This window comes from Pelophylax lessonae (assembly GCF_965119305.1).
Source record: "Pelophylax lessonae genome assembly, chromosome: 6".
Taxonomy (NCBI): Eukaryota; Metazoa; Chordata; class Amphibia; order Anura; family Ranidae; genus Pelophylax; species Pelophylax lessonae.
In genome coordinates this window covers 311,498,366-311,522,837 of record NC_138773.1, presented here as the reverse complement: position 1 = coordinate 311,522,837, position 24,472 = coordinate 311,498,366, and the positions used below count along the sequence as shown (strand labels likewise).

The window sequence follows — 24,472 nt, the reverse complement described above, 5'->3', positions numbered from 1 at the left end:
AAAAGAAAGCTGTTTGTGGGAAAAAAAGGACGCCAAATTCGTTTAGGTACAGCATCGCACGACCACGCAATTGTCCGTTAAAAGTCACGCAGTAAAAAAAAAAAATCGCAAAAAAACCCCTGGTCAGGAAGGGGGTAAAATCTTCCGGGGCTTAAGTGGTTAAGGACCCCCCGGTTGCCGGCTCACTCACCCTGACATGTGGAGGGCAGGCAGCGGCGGCTTCCCCTCAGTCTCCTCTGTGGGTCGGGCTTCCCCTGCGTCTCCTCCCTCCTCCTCGGCCAATAGCATGGCTTCTTCTTTCGGCCAATCGGGAAACGGGCCTTAGGACCCGCTCCCTGATTGGCCAGGAGGAGAATCTGTCTGACAATAGCAAGTATTCATTCGCTATTGTCACACAACTCAGTGGGCACAGGGCGCAGTGCTCTGCCCCCACGAGCCCCCCTTTTTTGAAGCCTATTAGAGCCTCTGGCCGTAATCATGTGCTAAAAAAAACCCCCCATTGGAATCCATGCGTCTGGCCCTCTGCATGTAGATTATGGGGCCGGACACTAGGATGGGGGGGGGGGGGCCGCCACTGCTGTTCAGAAGATTTCACCTCACTTTCTGTCCCTATGACAACTGAATTTTGAAAATTTTGGTTTGTTGTGGAAACAAGGATTAGTGATAAAGCTTCAGTGGAGACAGGAGTGAATTTCCCTCCCTAGGGGGCGATTTCTCCTCACGTCCTGTTGTCCCCCCCCCCCCCCCACGTTTGTAAGTAGGAGTTGCTTGTAAGTCGGATGTTTGTAACCCGGGAACTGTATAGAGCAGTGATGGGGAACCTTGGCACCCCAGATGTTTTGGAACTATATTTCCCATGATGCTCATGCACTCGGCAGTATAGTTGAGCATCATGGGAAATGTAGTTCCAAAACATATGGGGTGCCCAAGGTTCACCATCACTGGTATAGAGTATCAGAATGACAAGCCAGTTCCATTTTACGAACAGAGGTCAGTAATGGCAGACCACTTCTCATGACAGATTTCCTGGGCACCCTGGGTGAAAAATGGCTGGATTAGGGGATTAGCATTGCAACAGATTTTTAACAAATTGCTTTGGACTCAAATTAAATGGCAGCCCACGGTGCCCAAGGAAAGTAGGGAATCCTCCATTCTCTCACTTGTCAGTGACACCCTCCAGCAGCGTTCGGTAGTCGTGAATTTCATTCTCCAACTTGGACTTCAAGTTCAGCAGGGCGTCATAATCTCGAACTTGGCGCTCTATGTCGGAGCGGCAGGCGGCCAGCTCGTCTTGGAGTCGGGCAAGCGTACGGTTCAGTTCCATTAACTGGGAGGCGTAGTGATCTTCTGTATCTTTCAGGACGTGTTCTAAAGAATCCACCTGGAGGAAATCAGAATTATTGGAAATATGACATCAAGAATTGGGCAGTCGTGTGGAAGACTCTCTAACTCCGGGATATTGTGAAAGACAATATTGCATTTTCCGCATTCCTGCTCTGAATGTGGCTCCTAAAGGCTGAAATCAAACCTAAATTAAAGCACTATTCCACTTCCAAACCTGTTATCTATTAATCCTTTCCTTTTAGGTTCAGAAAAACTTTTAAGGTAATATATAGCTTTTTCAAATATAAATACACTGCTCAAAAAAATTAAAGGAACGCTTTCTAATCAGAGTGTAGCATCAAGTAAAGTAAATTCTTGGGATATTAATCTGGTCAGTTAGGTAGCAGAGGGGGTTGTTAATCTGTTTCAGCTGCTTTGGTGTTAATTAACCAGTTCTGTACCTGAAGGATTTGCCCTCTTAATGACCAGGCCATTTTTTTGCGATTCGTCACTGCATTACTTTAACGGACAATTGTGCGGTTGTGATCAAGGGGTTAAATGTAAGCCTAGGGGAGTGTTTCTAACAGTATTGGGGGGGGGGGCGACTTGTGAAATGATCATTGGGACCTGTGAACCTATATAGAAGAATCACAGGTGCTCTGTGATCATTCCAGAGAGAAGAACGGTCTTCTGTGTTTACAACAGCTGACCGTCCTTCTCTCACAGCGGGGAGCGATCATGGGTGGCCGGCTGCAATCGGAGCTGCCTGCCCCGTGCATTGGAGTCCCCGCTGCCGAGTGCAGGCGCACGACCGACGTAAAACTCTGGCGGGCGGTCGTTAACAGGTGCACTAGATGAGCAACAATGAGACAACCTCCAAAACAGGAATGGATTTACAGGTAAAAACCACTGACATTTTTTTTTTACCTGTTCATCTTTTCTGACTGTTTTGCACTAGTTTTGCATTTGGCTAGGGTCAGTGTCACTACTGGTAGCATGAGGAGATACCTGGACCCTATAGAGGTTGCACAGGCAGTCCAACTCCTCCAGGATGGCACATCGATATACGCCTTGATGGAAGGTTTGCTGTGTCTCCCATAACAGTCTCAGGAGCATGGAGGAGATTCCAGGAGACAGGCAGTTACTCTAGGAGAGTTGGACAGGGCAGTAGAAGGTCCTTAACCCATCAGTAGGACCAATATTTTATCCTTTGTGCAAGGAGCAACAGGATGAGCACTGCCAGAGCCCTAAAAAATGACCTCCAGCAGCCACTGGTGTGAATGTCTCTGACCAAACAATCAGAAACAGACTTCCTTTAGTGGGCCCTGTGCTCACTGCCCGGCACTGTGGAGCTCAATTGGCACTTGCCATTGAACACCAGAATTGGCAGGGCCACCACTGGCACCCTGTGCTTTTCACAGATGAGAGCAGGTTCACCCTGAGCACATGTGACAGACGTGAAAGGGTAACAACGTTCAGCATGACTGGTTTTGTGGTGGGTCAGTGATGGTCTGGGGAGGAATATCCATGGAGGGACGGTATCAGGATAAATTCTTTGGGCCCATTGTCATACACTATACTGGAGCAGGGGGTCCTGGGTTCCTCCTGGAGCATGACAATGCCCAGCCTCATGTGGCCAGAGTATGCAACCAGTTCCTGAAGAATGAAACAATTGATACCAATGAACAACCCCCACTCTCTCGCCTGACCCAAATCCAATAAAACATCTTTAGGACATTGTTTTGATCTGTCCAGGAGCTCAGTGATTCCCTGAGGAAATACCCCAGGACACCATCCGTCGTCTCATTAGGAGCATGCCCTGACGTTGTCAAGCATGCATACAAGCACGTGGGGGCCATACAAACTACTGAGGACCATTTTGTGTTGCTGCAATTAAATTTCAGCAAAATGGACTAGCCTGCTGCATCATTTTTTCACTTTGATTTTCGGGGTGTCTTTGAATTCAGCCCTCTGTAGGGTGATAAATTTTAATTTCCATCAAACGGTGTGGCATCCTTTCCTTCCTAACACATTACCCAGTCCATACCAGTATGGATCCTAACACATTACCCAGTCCATACCAGTATAGATCCTAACACATTACCCAGTCCATACCAGTATAGATCCTAACACATTACCCAGTCCATACCAGTATAGATGCTAACACATTACCCAGTCCGTACCAGTATAGAGCCTAACACATTACCTAGTCCATACCAGTATAGATATCCAGCATTATATTTTTCCCCATTGAGATCTGATGTGTTTTCAAAGTTTTCCTTTAATTCTTTTGAGCAGTGTATATTAGCCAGTAAGCTGTGGTGTAATCATTAAACCACTCACAAGGGACAGGAGACTGAGAGGCTCCAATCTGTCTTAAATTATATATTGTCCAAGAAGTCACTGCACACCCTCTTTTGCTCAGTCTTTGAAAAAATGTATTATCTAGTTCACAGGAATGTACAACACAACAGTTTCCGGCATCCCCACCCTTCGTTAGGTACATATGTCTACAACGTAACTCTCCTACGCTCAAGTGCTATGCTCAGGGAAAAGGAGTGTTTCCCAGACTTTGACAGGACCAGGGGGCTTGCTGCCCCAGAACCATGGGTATCTACAAGTACTAGAAGCAACAAAAACAAGAGAAGCGTGCACGACCTAGTGCAATACTATTAAAACATTTATTGAAGAATAAAAGGTAACATATATAATACAAACAAATGTAGTAAAAAGCGCATGTCAAAATGCTCATTAGAAGCGACAAAAACAAGAGAAGGGCGCACCGACCTAGTGCAATACTGCATAGACGAGTAGCCTCAGGACATGGACTAATCCAATGCTGCAGGAAGACCAGATGGAATCCATAATGCTTTGGCGCGCTTCCAGGGCAAACCCTCATCCTCAGAGCCAAAGAGGCAAATGACCCACTAAACATATATACCTGCAAACCGGACCGCCTTCATTATTCGGTCCCACCCATTTCACATTATTGGTGGTGTGCATTATTCAAGGGTCCAATTACAGTGCAAAAATCACCATCTACAACCGAACCTACTCAGCAATCTGCATGCATGATCTTTCACAGTGCAATATAGCATGTTCTAACATATATCCCTGCAACGTGTATGCAACATACCGTAATGATTCAAAGTGCAATATAACATATTAGTTCGCAAAAGGCATATAATTGCTCTCATTAGGGCAGTGGGTTCCAATCAATGTACCCACCATTACCTACTTGGACCATATCTGCACTCCCTGTACAATGTGATACCTCCTAGGTGCGGGGGGAAAGAGTTTCCACTCCAGCTGCTATTAGTCGTCAATAGGTTTTTAGATAGCGAGTGATTGTGGAGCCTCCTTTGTCGCTATTGCAGGACGCCTCTACCGGAGTTGGAACACACGCCGTTCTCGTAACCCAGAAGTGCGGGCGAGTAAGCGTTCCACCAGGCCTACACGACCGCTTGCGGCGTCCAGCACCATCACATCCGGCCCCATCTAGAGGTCAAGCCGTGATGGATAGTATGAGTGGCGGGCGGCAGGGGCGGGTCCACTGTTACTAAACCCTCGCCTCGCCCATTGGGTGAAGAAAACTTACAACTAATGAAGCTAATTGCAGAAGCGATATATAATAGGCTTAATGCATTTAGTAAAATACCATGGTTTATCAGGGTCATTATCTATCTATCTATCTGATAGACTTATAGGGGACAGGGACAGGTATGAGAGGCTCCCCTGTGACCCTACCAGTAAATATAAGGGTAAACTCAAAAGTCTCCTAGACAAAGCTCTGAATGCGGAAATACTACTTAAAGAGGAATATCTATTTTTATATGTGAAACATCCGATGGTACCCCATTTTTATCACATCGCCAAAATCCATAAAGACCCTATAAATGCCCCAGGTAGACCAATTATTGCCGGGATTGATAGTGTAACTAGTAATTTTGGTTGCTATGTTGATCACTTTTTAGAAAACTTAGTTACCACTTTACCATCCTATATTAAGGACTCTGGGCATGGCTTTGATATACTCTCAACCTATACATTTCAAGAAGGATACAGATGGCTTTCACTAGACGTAGCCTCCGTGTATACCTCAATACAGCATGAATTTGGACTTTAGGCAGTATTACACTATCTAGTGGTGGGTCAAACTTACCATCATGCACAAGCCTGTTTTATATACGATAGCATTGAGTTCATGCACAGGTACAGCTATGGGGGCCAGGTTCGCTCCAATCTATGCCAATGTTTTTATGGGTTTTTGGGAATCTCACTATATCTTGGCCAATAACCCATTCAGAGCGAATTAGGTTCTATATGCAAGATACATAGATGATGTCCTGATCATCTGGAATGGGTCTGATGAGGGTTTGATGAGGATCTGAGGGGGTTCTTCACACATTGCTCCATGAATCCCTACGGAATCGTGTTCGCTCACATAATTAATGGTGTCTAGTTTTCCTGGACTTAGAACTGTGGGTGGATGAGGAGGGTCGTATTTTTTCTAGGACCCATTTTAAACCCAGTGTGGGTAACTCATACCTCCATGCCCGTAGCCATCACCATCCCAGATAGATCAAAAATGTTCCCTTTGGCTACTTTTGTAGACTAAGGCAAATATGTACCCGCAGAGAGGACTATGAGGAATATAGTGTGATCCTAAAAAACTAATTTAGAGAGAAAGGATATGAAGAAAGCCACTTAGAGCAAGCATATTACAAATATTGCTCCTCACATGGTGAAAGTTTCCCTAAAACATCAAGCAAACGCACCCAGGTAGATAGCGAAAAAATGCAAATAAGATTCTGTACGAGATTTAATAACAAAGCTCCCCTGATCCAAAAGATTCTGAAGAAGAATTGGAAAATACTAAGACAAGATGCCTTTTGGAAAAATAATTTGCCCTCTCACCCTAACCTGATCTTTAGGAAACCAAAGGATCTGAGGAGTATGGTAGCACCCAGCAGGATCAAAAAAATCAGGAAGAGCACACTAAGCAGCCATTGGACTACTATATTTGACCAAAGGGGTAGCTATAGATGTGGATTCAGCAATTGTGGCACCTGTGCAGTCATGTGTCATCGCAAAAAAGAAGTAACCGCAATAAATGGTAAGGTACATATAATTCAGCAATTTATTAACTGCGGCACCTCTTATCTGATTCACGGTCTACTGTGCTCATGTGGGCTCCTATATGGGGGCCATACATCACGTCCACTAAGGGCGAGAATAGGCGAACAAAAGAGTAGTATTATAATCATGAAAGAGAACTATTCAGTCCCTCGGCACTTTGCAGATGTACAAAACAGTAGCACAGAGGGCCTAAAGGTCTTCGGCATTGAAGCTCTTGGGAACGATTTGGATAACGGTCGAAGACACCAGAAGTTTTGTACTAGAGAGGCATTCTGGATCTTCACCTTAGAGTCCTTGACACCTAAAGGTTTAAACGAAGAAATAGAGCTTCACTCTGGGATGTGACTCTAATTTCTTATTCTCCATATACTATCTGTGTAGATCTTTGGCCTAGAGCAGGGATCCTCAAACTATGGCCCTCCAGCTGTTGCGGAACTACACGTCCCATGAGGCATTGTAAAACTCTGACATTTACAGATATGACTAGGTATGATGGGAATTGTAGTTCCTGAACAACTGGAGGGCCATCGTTTGAAGACACCTGGCCTAGAGGGACAAGTGGACCATTTTGCTTGCCAGTTGGATATATTCGGTAGTTGTGACCTCCTTAGGTTCCTTCCCTTTCCCTGATTTTACCTTACCTAATAGACTTAGTTTACTCCTGTAGCTCTATATTTACATGAGCCCCACTATATTTACTAATAGTAGCTACATCAGAGGCCCACCTTTGTGTCTCCAGAGATAGGAACCCAGTTGTACCGTTATTTTTTGTTCTCTTGTGTCTTCTATTATCTTTTATTATTAATCTTTTCTTATTTTTTACTATTATCATATGCAAAAAAAAAAAAATAAAACCATTTTTTTTTTGGTATACTTATGTTATCTCAACCTTTGTACCTTTATTTAACTGGTCCTTGTTTCAACCTTGTCTAGCAGGCAGCCCAGTCCCTATTTATGTGTCTGACCGGTGTCTAGTTTTAAAACATCTTTTAGTAGAATTCCAGGGGTTAAAGCGGAGTTCCGGGCACAAAAACTTTTTTTCAATAAACATACCCCCGGGACAGTCAGGGCTAGTACATTCCACAATGGCTAGCCTCTGATCTGTCCCGGTTCGCACTTACCTGCAAGAAGAAATACTCACTTATAAAATTTCTTCTCCAGTGTTGCCATCTCTGTTGTGGGCAGCTGAAGCCGGCGCGATCCTCTTCTGCGTCGTCTTCCACATCTTCTTCTCCCAGAATGCGCCTGCATCGGCCCCTCTCGTCACTTCCGGTGCGGCGCCGCATTCCTCCACAGCTTCTGGGCATGCCCAGAAGCTGTTTAGCAGGGAATGCGGCGGCGCCCCGGAAGTGACGAGCAGGGCCGGTGCAGGCGCATTGATTCCTGGGAGCGATGATGTTCAGCTCCCAGGAATCATTGCAAGCCAGGAAGTGACGGAGGAGCCGCGGCACAGAGGGAGGAAGTGGAGAATAGGTGAGTATATTCTATCTACAATTACAAGGTGAGTAAAAAAAAAAATATACCTAAATATCCAATTCCTTTTCAGGTGAAGGAGACCAAGCGGATGGGCACAAAAAAAAAAGATCGATTTTGTGCCCGGAACTCCGCTTTAAGTGGACATTGGTTCACGGTCTGTGACTGACAGTATTGACGCGTCACTTTGGGCTTTTTTTCCCCTCTTTTAAAATTTTGCTAAATAGGTTTTATCAATTTTCATATATACAGATATAGTACAGTATGTTTTTTCATCAAGACCTTTATTTTTATTTATTACTTTTTAGGAAGCGGCTTTCTATATTTCCTCCTATCATTAGTAGAGTAGGAGTACGCCTATAAGAACCTTCAAGATTTTAAAGCGGAGTTCCAGCCATTTACTCACCTGTCCAACGGTCCAGCGATGCGGCCAACCGGAAGCCTCGATCCTCTCCCTCGGCGCCGGCATCACTGCTGTGGGCACCCGGCTGTTACAGTTTGCGGCTTCACAGCCGGGTACCCACTGCGCATGCGCGAGTCGCGCTGCGCGCCGTGATTGGCCGGCAATCTTCTGGGACCTCTGACGTGTCCCAGAAGATTGCAGGGAGGGAGGGGGAGAGGAGAACTTCCGCTCAGGGCGCCGCGGCGCTCCGAGCGGAAGTGGGAGCGGGTACCTGTCAAAACTAGGTACCCGCTCCCCCCCCAAAAAATGACATGCCAAATGTGGCATGTCGGGGGGTCAGGACTCCCTAAAGCGGAAGTTCCACTTTTGGGTGGAACTCCGCTTTAAGTAAGCAAAAGAATTTAAATGACCCTGATAAACCATGGTATTTTACTAAATGTTGAAAAATGAGGTGCCAAACAAAAAATATTTTTCCAGCAGCAACTGAAACTTTAACCTTGATAAAGTAAACGTGTGATGTGCAATAGATAGGTGCGCTAGATGTGAACAATGTGTGTTAAACCAAGGAAAACACTGTATGCAAAATGCCTAATAAATATAATTAAATACACAGGTAATAATACAATATAGGGTGCACAAAGTGGACAAAAACGCGCTGTAAAAAATATTCACTCCAAATAAAGTCCAAAATGAAAAACAGGCTGTGATCTTCTTAAAAGTGGACAGAAGTGAAGAGGAGGACGTGCAAACACCAGATCCCTCTTGGCACCCACGTGTAAAGAAAAGAGAGGTAATGCCCTTACCAACTCAGCATAATAAAACACTTGAAAAGATGACACCAGCCAGTGTAATAGATAAGAAGTCCCAACCTTTCACTCTTTCACCCGATGTGTGGTATATGAAAACTCTTACCAAAGGCAAGTATTTCACAAGTCAGATGGTGAGAGATAGTATTCTCCAAACTATCAGGCAGTGAACTTTCTTACAGATCCTGTTCAGACTCCTGTTGCCGTGGGGAGGTCAAACTCTTTCCTGTACCCCTCACACTCAGTCACAGATAATGCCCAAAAGGAGAATAAAACAGGCAATAGTGCATTACCTCTTATACGACTTTATTAGTAAAGGCAGAACACTTACATTTAAAGTTGGATAAATAGGCAAATTTTAATTCAATCGTGGCTGCTCTGCAGCGAGGACCACGGGTGGTGACAGCGCAGGCTTCTCCCCCGACGCGTTTCCCCTGATGAGGGATCTCCATTAATTTTAAAAATGTCCCCTCTAACACCTATGCTGACCTAACCTGTGTAAAAAAAGATGTATATACTGACCTACACTAGATTACCAAAAGTATTGGGACGCCTGCCTTTACACGCACATGAACTTTAATGGCGTCTTAGTCTTAGTCCGTAGGGTTCAATATTGAGTTGGCCCACCCTTTGCAGTTATAACAGCTTCAAATTCTCTGGGAAGGCTGTCCACAAGGTTTAGGAGAGTGTTTATGGGAATGTTTGACCATTCTTCCAGAAGCACATTTGTGAGGTCAGGCATTGATGTGGACAAGAAGACCTGGCTCACAGTGTCCGCTCTAATTCATTCAAAAGGTGTTCTATCGGGTTGAAGGCCAGTCAAGTTCCTCCACCCCAAACTCGTTCATCCATGTCTTTTGGCGCTTTTCCACTGCATGGAACCGTACCGGTTCGGCACGCTTTTGTGCTTTTCCACTGCTGGTACCGCATGGTATAGGGTCGGAACGGTTCGGTACGGTACGGTATAGGTTTGCTTTTCCACTGCATGGAACCGAACGGTACGGTACGGCTCTGAAAAAACAGTACCTACTCGATTGTGGTTCCAACAGGTACCAAACTGGTACCATATCCCACAATCCTTTGCATGCAGTCACTACTAGCCACTGATTGGTCAGAGAATCACACCCACCCCGTTGTTATCCCACCCACTTAACTTTAGTACTACTTTAGTGGAAAAGCAAACCTATACCGTACCGTACCGAACCGTTCCAACACTATACCATGCGGTACCAGCAGTGGAAAAGCAAACCGGGCCAAGCAGGGCCGAGTAGAGCCGAGCCGGTACTAGCCGGTACTTGCAGTGGAAAAGTGCCATTTATGGACCAGGGGTTGGGCTTGGCCCCTTAGTTCCAGTGAAGGGAACTCTTAAGGTGTCAGCATACCAAGACATTTTGGACAATTTCATGCTCCGAACTTTGTGGGAACAATTTGGAGGTAGCCCCTTCCTGTTCCAACATGACTGCACACCAGTGCACAAAGCAAGGTCCATAAAGGCATGGATGAGCGAGTTTGGGGTGGAGGAACTTGACTAGCCTGCAGACCTGACCTCAACCCCATAGAACACCAATATAGTGTAAATTTGCATATGTGTAGTGGCACACGCTTTGTTGACAGTACCCCCCGAATTAAACAAGAGATGCTTAACCTGCAGATCTCCATTGCTGATAGTACCGCTAATCTCAGCAAGTGCTGATAACCATAGCCTATGGGGGCATGCTAGCACTTGTAGTGGCTTGAGAATAGGCCGCCTAAATCAGCTGTGTATCAATTCATGATGTGAACACATATAAGATTCTAACCGTCTTCTGCAGGGTCTGATGTTCCATCTCTAAAGCTTGCAGCTGCCGGCGCAGGTCCGTCACTTCATTCTTGGCTTGTTCAAGAGTTTTCGTGTTCAAATTCGCCTCCTGGGACAAAGCGTCAAACTGAAAGGAGGAGTTATTTATTACAAGTCTGTAGAAATAAATTCCTGACATGTCACAATAAACAGCAGCAGTATCAATTTCCTGAGAAGCTGCACCTTTTATCAATCAAAAAACATCCTTGAGCTCCATTCCGGTGACTTTGCCTAGGCTGAGATGATGTCATCAGACCGCTGCAGGCAGGGGGAAGCATTTCCTCAGTCACTTTCCCCCTAGTGATCAGACTGCTACATTGTAACCTTGTAGCAAGTCACAATATGAGAGCCTGAGCAGCAGCTGATAGAAATGGGGCGTCAGACCTAAAGAATATGTCAACCCAACATTTCATAATCTTGATTCATGCCTGCTGTACCACGTATATGAAAAAAAAAGTCTCCTGTTCTCTTTGTATTGCTTCCTTTGTGTGAAATCCCTGGGGTTTCTGCCAGTCCCTCTGCTTTCCTTTAAAAAAAACTGACCACACTAGGCAGGAGAGCACAACATGGTTAGTTTTCTAGCTATGCTGGTAGCTAATTCAATGATCAGGCTTGTGCTGACACCCCCCTCCTCTGCACAGCCATTCACTGGGAAGATCAGTGTGCTGCTGTTTCTCCTCCGTGAGCTTCTTATGCAGCTGAAAATAGAGGGTATGTAATCACTGCCAGGTAGGCAGGTACGGGCCACCTCCTGTGTCCACGCCTACTTCCTGTGTCCAACACTAAGTGAAGCACGCGGGCGCAAAGCCAGCGCCACCGGCTGTGTCCAACAGTAGGTGGAGCTGTGACCTTTGACCTCTGAGGCCACACCTCCTGACCTTTGGGTGAGTTCATGACCCATTTCCTGAGTCAAAACTCTCTCCTGTGTCTCCTGTGTCTAACCCTGACCCTCTAACCCTAACCCTCTAACCCTAACCTTTACCCCCTAACCCTCTAACCCCCTAACCTTTACTCTCTAACCCTAACCCTCTAACCCTAACCCTCTAACCCTCTAACCCTTACCCTCTAACCCTAACCCCCTAACCCTAACCTTTACCCTCTAACCCTTACCCTCTAACTCTAACCCTTACCCCCTAACCCTTACCCTCTAACCCTAACCCTCTAACCCTAACCCTAACCCCCTAACCCTTACCCTCTAACCCTAACCCTCTAACCCTAACCCCCTAACCCTAACCTTTACCCTCTAACCCTAACCCTCTAACCCTAATGCTAACTCCCTAACCCTTACCCTCTAACCCTAAACCTTACCCTCTAACCCTCTAACCCTAACCTGCTAGGTAGGCTGTATAGGGAAAAGTCTGCAGGAATATCATCTCAAGGCCCTGGTGGGGTAATCAGTCAATTAGTGCTACTGGCCTCCTGTGGTAAGAGGTCCAGTACTGCTGGTAAGTTGGCATTGGACTTGGCACCTTTGAGCTCACAATCTATTTATTTGGAACTTTTTATACTGCAACCTTTGCAGTCTATATTTTCACTCCGCTTCCACTTCAAATATTTGGCATGTTTAATCACCATTTTTAGCGCAACCCTGGTCCTTTTCTATGCTTTCATACTTTTGCTAATAGGCGTCCCTTGCACCCATCTCAAAAACTTGGGAGGTATGCCGTTCATTCTCTCGTCTCCCGAGGACCAGCCCATGCAGTACACCCGGACCAGTAGGCTGGCTTGAAGAATGGGAGGGGACGGAGTCAAAGCACACTATATTGTCAAAAGTATTGGGACGCCTGCCTTTACACGCACATGAACTTTAATAGGATCCCAGTCTTAGTACATAGGGGACCACGGATCCACGGTGGTGGATGTGGGCTGTGTGAAACTTTGAATGGTGAACCAATTATGACCTACCACCTTCTAGCTCAAAATCTATTTATCTGGGCTTTTTATACTTCAACCGTTGCAGTCTATATGTTCGCTCTGCTTCCATTTAAAATATTTGGCATGTTTAACCACCTCAATACCGGGCACTTTCACTCCCTTCCTGCCCAGGCCAATTTTCAGCTTTCAGCGCTGTCACACTTTGAATGACAATTGTGCGGTCATGCAACACTGTACCCATATGAAATTTTTTTTCATTCTTTTCACACAAATAGAGCTTTCTTTTGGTGGTATTTAATCACTGCTGGTTTTTTTTATTTCTTACAAAAAAAAGACAGAAAATTTTGAAAAAAAAAAAAAAAAAGTTTTTCTGTGAGTAAATTTTGAAAATAAGTAATTTTTCTCCTTCACTGATTTGCACCGATGAGGCGGCACTGATGGGCACTGATAGACTGCACTGATGGGCACTGATGAGGTGGCACTGATGGGCACTGAGAGGCGGCACGGATGGGCAGAACTGACGGGCAGCACTGATGGGCACTGACAGGTGGCACTGATGGGCACTGATGAGGTGGCACTGATGAGCACTGCTGAGGTGGCACTGAAAGTCGACACTGATGGGCAGAACTGACGGGCACTGATGGGTGGCACTGATGAGGTGGCACTGATGGGCACTGAGAGGCGACACTGATGGGCAGTACTGATGGGCACTGACGGGCGGCACTGATGGGCACTGACGTGCGGCACTGATGGGCAGCACAGATGAGCAGGCCACGATCGCCAAACTGCGTGCCCCCGTGGGCGTGCGAGAGAGGCTGTTCTGGTGCGCTGTCATATGACGGCATCCCAGAACGAGAGGTGCACCGCTCCGCCGTCATTTGACGGTGGGCGGGCAGTAAGTGGTTAATCACCATTTTTAACGCAACTCAGTTCCCTTTTTATGTTTGTACTTTGTGGTGATATCGCACGGTAGAGTTGCTGTTTTGTATAATCTATGCTGTAGTTTGTTAAGATTTATCATCTTTAGAATGATTATCCCTTTGACAATATTACTTTTGAAGGCATAGGACACACCCCCTGCCACACCCCCTTAAAAGAGAATTATACAAAAAAAATAATTAGTTAAACCCACAAGTGCTTTTTTTTAATCTCCACTATTTTTTTATATTTGCTTTTGAAATTAAAAAATTCGGCAATTTAGAAATTGGATGAAAAGTTTAGCACTGGGAAATGCTTTTTGAAACATAAAAAGGACATTTTATATACAGCTACAGTATATAGGTCAGACTAAAATGAGGGACAAATGAGGTAAAGTAAAGATCTCAGGATTCAGACAAACTCAGCTTTGCCATGTAGATGAGAAGGAGCGGACGCACACAGGGCCGGTGCAAGAATTATTGACACCCTAGGCGAAACCTTATTTTGCTGCCCCCCTTGGCTCTGCCCCTAACTCCACCCCTTTTGCCCGGCCCATGAATGCCTGACTTTTTTTTTTTTTTTTTCCCTCACGTTAACTTTTTTTATTAAAGTTTCAAAAGTATAACAAATTATTCATTGCATTCCCAATGACTTCAAGAATGTTAGACATACATAGATTTCATATGGAAACATAGGCCTAATAAGTATTCCAACAAAATGCCCCACCTTTATAATGACTGCTCAAAACCGAAAATAAAAACACTTTCAAAGTTGCTGCTTTCTCCACAAATCAGACTCCAGCTCTTCCCCACAAACCAAACTTCTCCTGTACCCTGTAATCCCTGCTCCCAGCATCCTGCAATCCCCGCTCCCGGCAACCTGCCATTCCAGCCACACCAGCACCCTGCAATCCCCGCTCCCAGCACCCTGCCATTCCTGCCACACCAACACCCTGCAATCCCCGCTCCCAGCACCCTGCCATTCCAGCCACACCAGCACCCTGCAATCCCCGCTCCCAGCACCCTGCCATTCCAGCCACACCAACACCCTGCAATCCCCACTCCCAGCACCCTGCCATTCCAGCCACACCAGCACCCTGCAATCCCCGCTCCCAGCACCCTGCCATTCCTGCCACACCAACACCCTGCAATCCCCGCTCCCAGCACCCTGCCATTCCAGCCACACCAGCACCCTGCAATCCCCGCTCCCAGCACCCTGCCATTCCAGCCACACCAACACCCTGCAATCCCCACTCCCAGCACCCTGCCATTCCAGCCACACCAGCACCCTGCAATCCCCGCTCCCAGCACCCTGCCATTCCAGCCACACCAACACCCTGCAATCCCCACTCCCAGCACCCTGCCATTCCAGCCACACCAACACCCTGCAATCCCCGCTCCCAGCACCCTGCCATTCCTGCCACACCAACACCCTGCAATCCCCGCTCCCAGCACCCTGCCATTCCAGCCACACCAGCACCCTGCAATCCCCGCTCCCAGCACCCTGCCATTCCTGCCACACCAACACCCTGCAATCCCCGCTCCCAGCACCCTGCCATTCCAGCCACACCAGCACCCTGCAATCCCCGCTCCCAGCACCCTGCCATTCCAGCCACACCAACACCCTGCAATCCCTGCTCCCAGCACCCTGCCATTCCTGCCACACCAGCACCCTGCAATCCCCGCTCCCAGCACCCTGCCATTCCTGCCACACCAACACCCTGCAATCCCCGCTCCCAGCCCCCTGCCATTCCAGCCACACCAGCACCCTGCAATCCCTGCTCCCAGCACCCTGCCATTCCAGCCACACCAGCCAGCACCCTGCAATCCCCGCTCCCAGCACCCTGCCATTCCAGCCACACCAACACCCTGCAATCCCCACTCCCAGCACCCTGCCATTCCAGCCACACCAACACCCTGCAATCCCGGCTCTCAGCACCCTGCCATTCCAGCCACACCAGCACCCTGCAATCCCCGCTCCCAGCACCCTGCCATTCCAGCCACACCAGCACCCTGCAATCCCCGCTCCCAGCACCCTGCCATTCCAGCCACACCAGCACCCTGCAATCCCTGCTCCCAGCACCCTGCCATTCCAGCCACACCAGCACCCTGCAATCCCCGCTCCCAGCACCCTGCCATTCCAGCCACACCAACACCCTGCAATCCCCACTCCCAGCACCCTGCCATTCCAGCCACACCAGCACCCTGCAATCCCCGCTCCCAGCCCCCTGCCATTCCAGCCACACCAGCACCTTGCAATCCCTGCTCCCAGCACCCTGCCATTCCAGCCACACCAGCACCCTGCAATCCCCGCTCCCAGCACCCTGCCATTCCAGCCACACCAACACCCTGCAATCCCCACTCCCAGCACCCTGCCATTCCAGCCACACCAACACCCTGCAATCCCCGCTCCCAGCACCCTGCCATTCCAGCCACACCAGCACCCTGCAATCCCCGCTCCCAGCACCCTGCCATTCCAGCCACACCAGCACCCTGCAATCCCCGCCCCCAGCACCCTGCCATTCCTGCCACACCAACACCCTGCAATCCCTGCTCCCAGCACCCTGCCATTCCTGCCACACCAGCACCCTGAAATCCCCGCTCCCAGCACCCTGCCATTCCAGCCACACCAGCACCCTGCAATCCCCGCTCCCAGCACCCTGCCATTCCTGCCACACCAGCACCCTGCAATCCCCGCTCCCAGCACCCTGCCATTCCAGCCACACCAGCACCCTGCAATCCCCGCTCCCAGCACCCTGCCATTCCAGCCACACCAACACCCTGCAATCCCCGCTCCCAGCACCCTGACATTCCTGCCACACCAACACCCTGCAATCCCCGCTCCCAGCACCCTGCCATTCCTGCCACACCAACACCCTGCAATCCCCGCTCCCAGCACCCTGCCATTCCAGCCACACCAGCACCCTGCAATCCCCGCTCCCAGCAGGCTGCAATCCTTGCTACAAGCAATCTCCACTCCTAGCCTGCAGAAAACCCCGCCACAACAGCACCCTGCAATTCCCGCTCCCAGCACCCTGCCATTTCTGCCACAGCAGTACCCTGCCACCTCTACTTCATTACCCTGCAATCCCTGCTACCAGCAATTCCTGCAATCCAAGCTCCCAGCACCCTACCATTCCTGCCACACTAGTATCCTGCCATCCCTGCTCCCAGCACCCTGCAATCCCTGCTATTAGCAATGCAATCCCCGCTCCCAGCACCTTGCAATCTCTGACACACCAGTACCCTGCCATCCCCGCTCCCAGCACCCTGCCATTCCAGCCACACCAGTACCCTGCTATTCCTGCTACACCAGCAGCCTGCTCCCAGCACACTACAATCCCTGATCCCAGCACCCTGCCATTCCTTAGTCCAGCTTGCACCTCAGCACCCTGCCAACTTTGTTCATGATGTTGAGGGGTGGGGGGGTCAATGATCCTGTATACAGCAGAGCAGGAGGAATTATCACTGATCTCCCCTCTCCAGATTCCCTCCAGCTCCTCTCAGGCTGGCTGAGTCACACACAAACAGAAGGTCACCTCAGAGGCGGTACATGCAGCAGTGTAATGGGCACAGTCAGCCATGCTTCCACTGAGGATCCGTGTCATTCAGTCCTGCACTGGGCTGCTGTCTCCTCCCCTGGCCCGACTCCCGCTGTGAATGAAAACAGCGGGAGCGCGCCTCCGGCGGCGCGCGAGCGCCGCCTACAGGGGAGGAGTCTGGCGACGTAGGTCTACGTCGTCAGACGGGAACGAGCCACTTTGCCGCAGTACTATTCCAGTACTCAGCGGTAAAGTGGTTAAAGAAAGAAGTCAAAAGGTTGAACATCATATTGTTTTTTATTATTTCAAATGTAGCATTTATTTTCGTATGCGCTGATAAGGCTGCATTCACATGTCAGCGTATGATCGCGGGCAGAACCGCCGCGGTTCCGCCCGCGATCCGGAGATTTATTGCAAATCACGGGACGCCTAGCGTTGCCCGTTGATTTGCAATAGCCCCCCAAACGCCGAGCGATGTTGCCGCCATTTACGCCCGCCGAATCGCGGCAACATCGCGCAAACAAAATTGCGGGACGCAATACGCTCCAAAGAAGCTCTTGTACTTTTTTGGAGCGTATTGCGTCCCGCGATTTTGTTTGCGCGATGTTGCCGCGATTCGGCGGGCGTAAATCGCGGCAACATCGATCGGCGTTTGGGGGGCTATTGCAAATCAACGGGCAACGCTAGGCGTCCCGCAATTTGCAATAAATCTCCGGATCGCGGGCGGAACCGCGGCGGTTCTGCCCGCGATCATACGCTGACATGTGAACGGAGCCTAATACACATGTTTTGAGCTTCATGAAACCTGCCATCTACTGTTCTGGCAGTGGTAATTTTTATAATAGTAACGAGTAACTATGCAGCACAAAAAAAAAATATCGGAATAGAAGTATTGAAATCATCGAAAAAATGTAGTGAAGTAAAAGTGGAAGTAGGAGAAAAAAATTCTACTCCAGGAAAGTACAGATACCGCCTTTCGGTACTTAAGTACAGTAGTGAAGTAGTTCTACTTAGTTACTATACATCTCTGGAAGCGCCTGATGTTCGGACTGCCTTTCAGAAGAGAGGAGGAGGCGGGACCTTTGTTGCTGGCAAAAGTAAGTGCTGAGGCAGCAGCTGAAGGCAGCTCAGAGCAGCGCCCAGCTCTGTGCTGTCTGTCACGGGTTGGCTGTGCTGAGCAGATGTAAGCTGGATGGCGCCAGCAGCACTTGAGGGACCCTCAGCTTTAGCACCCCCCGCCACCCTGTAGCTTGCCGTCTGAGCTGCCGAGCCGGCAAACTACACATGAATGATCCATCCGGGCCAGTCTGCACCCTCCCTAGGCTAGGCAGCAGTGCGCCCCTAGGGGGCAGTGCGCCCTAGGCAGCTGCCTAGTTCGCCTAGCGGGAGCGCCGGCCCTGGACGCACACAGTAGTTAACCACTTGCCGACCGCCGCATGTACATATACTGCGGTGGTCAGCCCCTCACAGGCAGAGTGACGTATCGGTACGTCACTAGCCTGGGAGGGTCTGGGGAGCGAGCGTGCGCCGCCGGCGGCGCGCTCCCGCTCCCGCGCGGTCACGCTCCCCCCCCGCGCGTGTGACCGGCGGACCCGATGTCCGCCGATCACTCTGCGATCGTCGGGGGAGAGGGAGAAAGGCAGGCAGGTTGTGTAAACAAGCTGCCTGTCAGTTCTCCCTGTGTAGAGACACTGATCATACGGTTCTACTATGTAGAACCGTTGATCAGTGTAACTACACCTCAAGCCACAGCCAATCACAGTAAGAATCACGCCCCCTAGGGACACACACAGCCCCTCCCTCTCAAATAAAGTTAACCCCTTCACTGCCAGTGTATTTTTACAGTAACAGTGCATATTTATAGCACTGATTACTGTAGTAATGTCACTGGTAACCCCAAAAGTGTCAAAAATTTCAGTCAGGGGTCCGATCTGTCCGCCGCAATGTCGCAGTACCCCAAAAAAAATCGCAGATCGCCGCCATTACGCGTTAAAAAAAAAAACAACAAAAATGACAAAAATCTTTCCCTTAGTTAGTAAACGCGATAACTTTTGCGCAAACCAATCAAAATACGCTTTTTGCGATTTTTTTTACCAAACATATGTAGCATAAAACAAATTGGCCGAAAATGTTAAAAAATTTTGATTTTTACTTTTTTTTTTTGGGAATTTCATATAAAAAAATGTGAAAAATATTGTTATTTTTGCAAAATTGACGCTCTTTTTTTGTTTATAGCGCATGATCAAAAAAAATCGCACAGGTGATCAAATACCACCAAAAGAAAGCTCTGTTTGTGGGAAAAAAAGGACGTCAAATTCGTTTAGGTACAGTGTCGCACGACCGCGCAATTGTCCGTTAAAGTCACGCAGTGCCGAATCGCAAAATACCCCCTGGTCTTTTAGCAGCCAAATCCTCCGGGGCTTAAGTGGTTAAAAGTGCTGTACCCAGCAGTTTAGGTGTTTTTTTTTTTTTTTTTTTTTTTTTTTTTTTAGTTTCTGAAGTCTATATTGTGATTGGGGTACATGGACATTTTAGAGTCGTGTTCTTACCTTAGTTTTGTAGGCATTTTCCGCCTCTAAGCGGTTTTGCTCGGCCATCTTTTCATACTGGCTGCGGATCTGAGCAATGCTCTCGTTCAGGTCGGGTCTCTTGGGGGCGTCCACCTCTATCTTCACATTGTTGTTGGCGATAAGGTCCTGAAGCCCGGCTACTTCCTGTAATAGACAGAACGGAGGCCATTATACACATGAATCTCATACAAAAAAACATTGCATATTCCGACCAGAATTCTATACAGTGAAGGAGCGTTGTTTGCCATTTGTGTGTCTGAAAGGAGAACTCCACCTTTTGAAAAAATAAAACAGACATTCATGCAAAAAGAAAAAAAAAGGATTTTTGCATTTCAGCCTGCAAAGTGCAAAGCTTTGCAATCACAATCGTTAGTGGGATGCTCTGGATCCTGCAGACTATTCCTCCAGCCCAAGGCCCATATCTCAGTATGGATCTGGTCTCCCCAGGAGCCTGCAGTCATTATATCTGGTCTCCCCAGGAGCCTGCAGTCACTATATCTGCTCTCCCCAGGAGCCTGCAGTCACTATATCTGCTCTCCCCAGGAGCCTGTGCATACAGGATCAAACAGCCTTTTTACACAATGCAGAGGATTAACCCCTTAGGTTCCACAGTGAGTATAAAAAGCATGCTTTACTGCATATACAGACTGATTTTTGAAATGTTTGGTATGTGTTTTATCAAAACAACCCCAACTTTTATGTTTTTACAAATAAATTGGGCATTATTTTGTGTTTGCGTGCATTAATATTCATTTTAGTGTGTTGCAGTTCCAGAAGATATGCATTTGATAAACAGCTGCAAAAAAATTGTGCAATTTTGCAAAGTTGCAACTGCGGCCATTATATTTTTGCTTAAGAGTTTAAGCCAGCGTTTCTCTATTTTTTCAGTGGTGGCACCACTTTTAAAGCTAAAATCATGAGGCACCCCAGTCTAAAATGTATAAAAAAAACTAAATGTTGCATATCAATGGGAAACCTGAGCCTGTGATGAAGTACACAACCACCTTGATCCAATCAGAAACCCCACTTCACATTAGGGGTCATCACATCAGAGGTTCCCCCGTCACATCAGAGGTCCCCCTCACGTCAAAGCTCCCCTTTACATGAGAGGTCCTATATCACATCAGAGGTCCACCTCATCACATCAAAGCCCCCTTCACTTTAGAGGTCCTTCATAACATCAGAGGTCCCCCCATTACACCAGAGCCCCTCATCACATCAGAGGTCACGCCATCACATCAGAGGTCACCCCCATGACATCAAAGCCCCCCCATCAAATTATAGGTCCCCCCATCGCATTACAGGTCCCCTCATCACATCAGAGGTCCCCTATCGCATTAAAAGTCTTGTCATCACATCAGAGGCCCCCCCATTACATCAGAGGTCCCCCCAGTACATCTGAGCCCCTCATCACATCAGAGGTTCCCCATCAAATCAGAGGTCCTTATATCACATCAGGTCCCCTTATGACATAAGAGGTCCCCCCCAATACATCAAAGCCCCTCATCACATCAGAATACTCCCCATCACATCACAGGTTCCCCCATCACATCAAAGTTTCCCCCATTACATCAGAGGTCCCCCCCCCCATCACATCAGAAAGTCCACATCACATCAGAGGTTTCCCCCCCCCCCCCAACACATCAGAAGGTCCCCCATCACATCAGAGCCCCCATCACATCAGAGGTTCCCCCATCACATCAGAGGTTCCCCATTACATCAGAGGTTCCCCAATCACATCAGAGCCCCCTATCATATCAGAGGTTTTCCCATCACAGCAAAGGTCACCCATCACATCAGAGATCCCCATCACACCAGAAGCCTCCCCATTACATCAGAGCCCCTCATCACATCAGAGGTCTCCCATCACATCAGAGCCCCTCATCACAACAAAGGTCCTCCTATCACATCAGGGTCCCTTATGACATCAGAGGTCCTCCCCATTACATTAAAGCCCTTCATCACATCAAAATACTCCCCATCACATCAGAGGTCCTCTCATCACATCAGAGGTTTCCCAATCAAATCAGAGGTCCCCCCCCCATCACATTAATGGTTCCCCATCACATCAGAAGTCCCCCGTCACATAAGAGAACCCCTCATCACATCAGATGTCCCCCCATCGCATCAGAGCTCTCCCATTACATCATAGGTTACCCAATCAAATCAGAGGTCCCCCCATCACATCAGAGGTTCCCACATCACATCAGAAGTCCCCCCCCCCCCATCACATCAGAGATCTCCAATTACATCATAGGTTCCCAATCAAATCAGAGGTCCCCCCATCACATCAGAGGTTCCCACATCAGAGGTCCCCCTCCCCATCACATCAGAGGTCCCTCTATTACACCAGAGGTTCATCCAATCACATAAGAGCCCCCCATCAACTCAGAGGTCCCTCATCACACCAAAGCCCCCATCACATCAGAGATCCCTCATCACATCAGAGATTCTTCCATCACATCAGAGGTTCCCCATCACATCAGAGGTCCCCCATCACATCAGAGGTCTTCCCATCATATCAGAGCCCCCCCCCCCCCATCAAATCAAAGGTCTTCCCATCATAGAAAAGGTCTCAGCTATCACACCAGAGGTCCACCCCATCACACCAGATGCCTCCCCATCAAATCACAGGCCCCCATAACATCAGAGGCCCCTATCATATTAGGGCCCCCCCCCCCATAACATCAGCATCCCCTCATCACATCAGAGCCCCCATCACATCATAGGGTTACCTATTCATGTTAGAAACCCCCCCATATTTCAGTGCCCCCCCTATACAAGAGAGCCCCTCATCACATCAGAGTTGCCCCGATACAGCAGAGGCCCTCAATACATGAATCAATGCTCCAATCAGAGCCTGTGATTCTTATATATTTGGCAGTCGTCCCACCTGTCCCAACTAATGACCCTGATGCAGGGAAAACTGGGTCCCATGCTCACGGCACCCCGGGGGAACTCAGACAGATCCAGGGTGCTGCCACTCCCTGGTGGAGAAATACTGGTTTAAGGTCATTTCCAGTAAGGCATGCAGATTGCACCATGTGTGTGTGAACATTTTTTTAAAAATTGCTTCAGTAGACAAATGGTTAAAGCGTATTCTGACCCTGATTAATAAGAATTGCTAAGCAATCTTTTATGGTGGCGTCATTCCATGTCACCATTTCCTGAAGGTTTAATGCAACAGAGGAGGGAAATAAACAGAGTAATGGGTTAGTCCGGATGGAGAACTCAGAACTCCTTTTAAATAAACATTGATGTGTAAGGAGAGAAAAAAGATCATTAACCCCGCTAATCCCAGCACAGCCATATCTTCTATCATGTCAATTGGTAATAATATGAATACCGGTGTAACGTTAAAAAACCATACCCCGTGGAGAAACCATACCCTCGTCACTTCCGGGCTGAAACAGCTGAGCAGCGCAGCAGTGCGCATGCTCAGAGCCCCGGATACGTGATTGAACATTAAAGTATTAGACAAGTGCGCATGCTCGGTGGGCATGAAATTCTCACGGCACTGTGTCTAATGTAAAACTTGCGGCGCTTACATTAAAACAGCTCCTCTAAAACGTAAATCATCTCCGCTCTTCGCCCTGTCACTGCCCTCATCTCCGGTAATAAATATAAAAGCGGCGGCGGGTGTATGTGATGTAAATGTGATGGCGATCGCGGCTCCGTGATCCGCTTTTATATTTATTACCGGAGATGAGGGCAGTGACAGGGCGAAGAGCGGAGATGATTTACGTTTCAGAGGAGCTGTTTTAATGTAAGCGCCGCAAGTTTAACTACCGTGAGAAATCCATACCCTCCGTAGCGGAACCGGAAGTGACGAGGGTATGGTTTTCTCACGGGTATGGATTTTTCACGGAACACCGGCTCTGGGATCAGGGCCGGTCCTGCTGGGTCCATTGGACCCAGGCAGAACTTTGGGAGGGGCGGCAAATTTAGGTCCAAATTAGAAGGGGCCATGTGACCCCGGCGCCAACTTGAGAGGGGTGCCACTGGCCCCAGGAGCCAAATTAACCACTTCTGGACCGGAAGGATTTGCCCTCTTAATGACCAGGCCATGTTTTGCGATTCGGCACTGCGTTACTTTAATGGAAGATTGCGCGGTCGTGCGACGCTGTATCCAAAAAAAAAATGATGTCCTTTTTAGCCCACAAACAGAGCTTTCTTTTGGTGGTATTTGATCACCTGTGCGATTTTTATTTTTTGCGCTATAAACAAAAAAATAGCGACAATTCTGAAAAGAAAAAAAAAAAACATTCCCCAACAAAAAAAAAATGAAAAATAATTTGTTTTCTGCTACATATTTCTGTTAAAAAAAATCGCAATAAGCGTATTTTGATTGGTTTGCGCAAAAGTTATCGCGTCTACTAACTACGGGAAATATTTATTTATTTTTATTTTTTTTTCAATAAAAAGCTTTATTGAGAATAATCAATATTGGTTTTTATTTTTTTATTTTTTTTTTTATTTTACTAGTAATGGTGGCAATCTGCGATATTTTGTGGGACTGCGACAGTTCGGACCCCTGACTGACATTTCTGACACTTTTGGGGGGACCAGTGACATTACTACAGTAAT

General features: G+C 48.0%; 1 protein-coding gene across 1 annotated transcript in view; it reads right to left on the bottom strand.

Moving 5' to 3' along the window:
* LOC309557510 (keratin, type I cytoskeletal 18-like) overlaps positions 1–24,472 on the bottom strand; it is a 55,743-nt gene that overhangs the window by 6,094 nt on the left and 25,177 nt on the right. The window contains exons 4-6 of the mRNA XM_082260254.1: positions 19,865–20,029; positions 10,944–11,069; positions 1,161–1,381 (exon numbers count right to left, since the gene is read on the bottom strand). Coding sequence (XP_082116380.1) covers positions 1,161–1,381; positions 10,944–11,069; positions 19,865–20,029 — 512 coding nt within the window. The remainder of the gene's footprint in view (positions 1–1,160; positions 1,382–10,943; positions 11,070–19,864; positions 20,030–24,472) is intronic.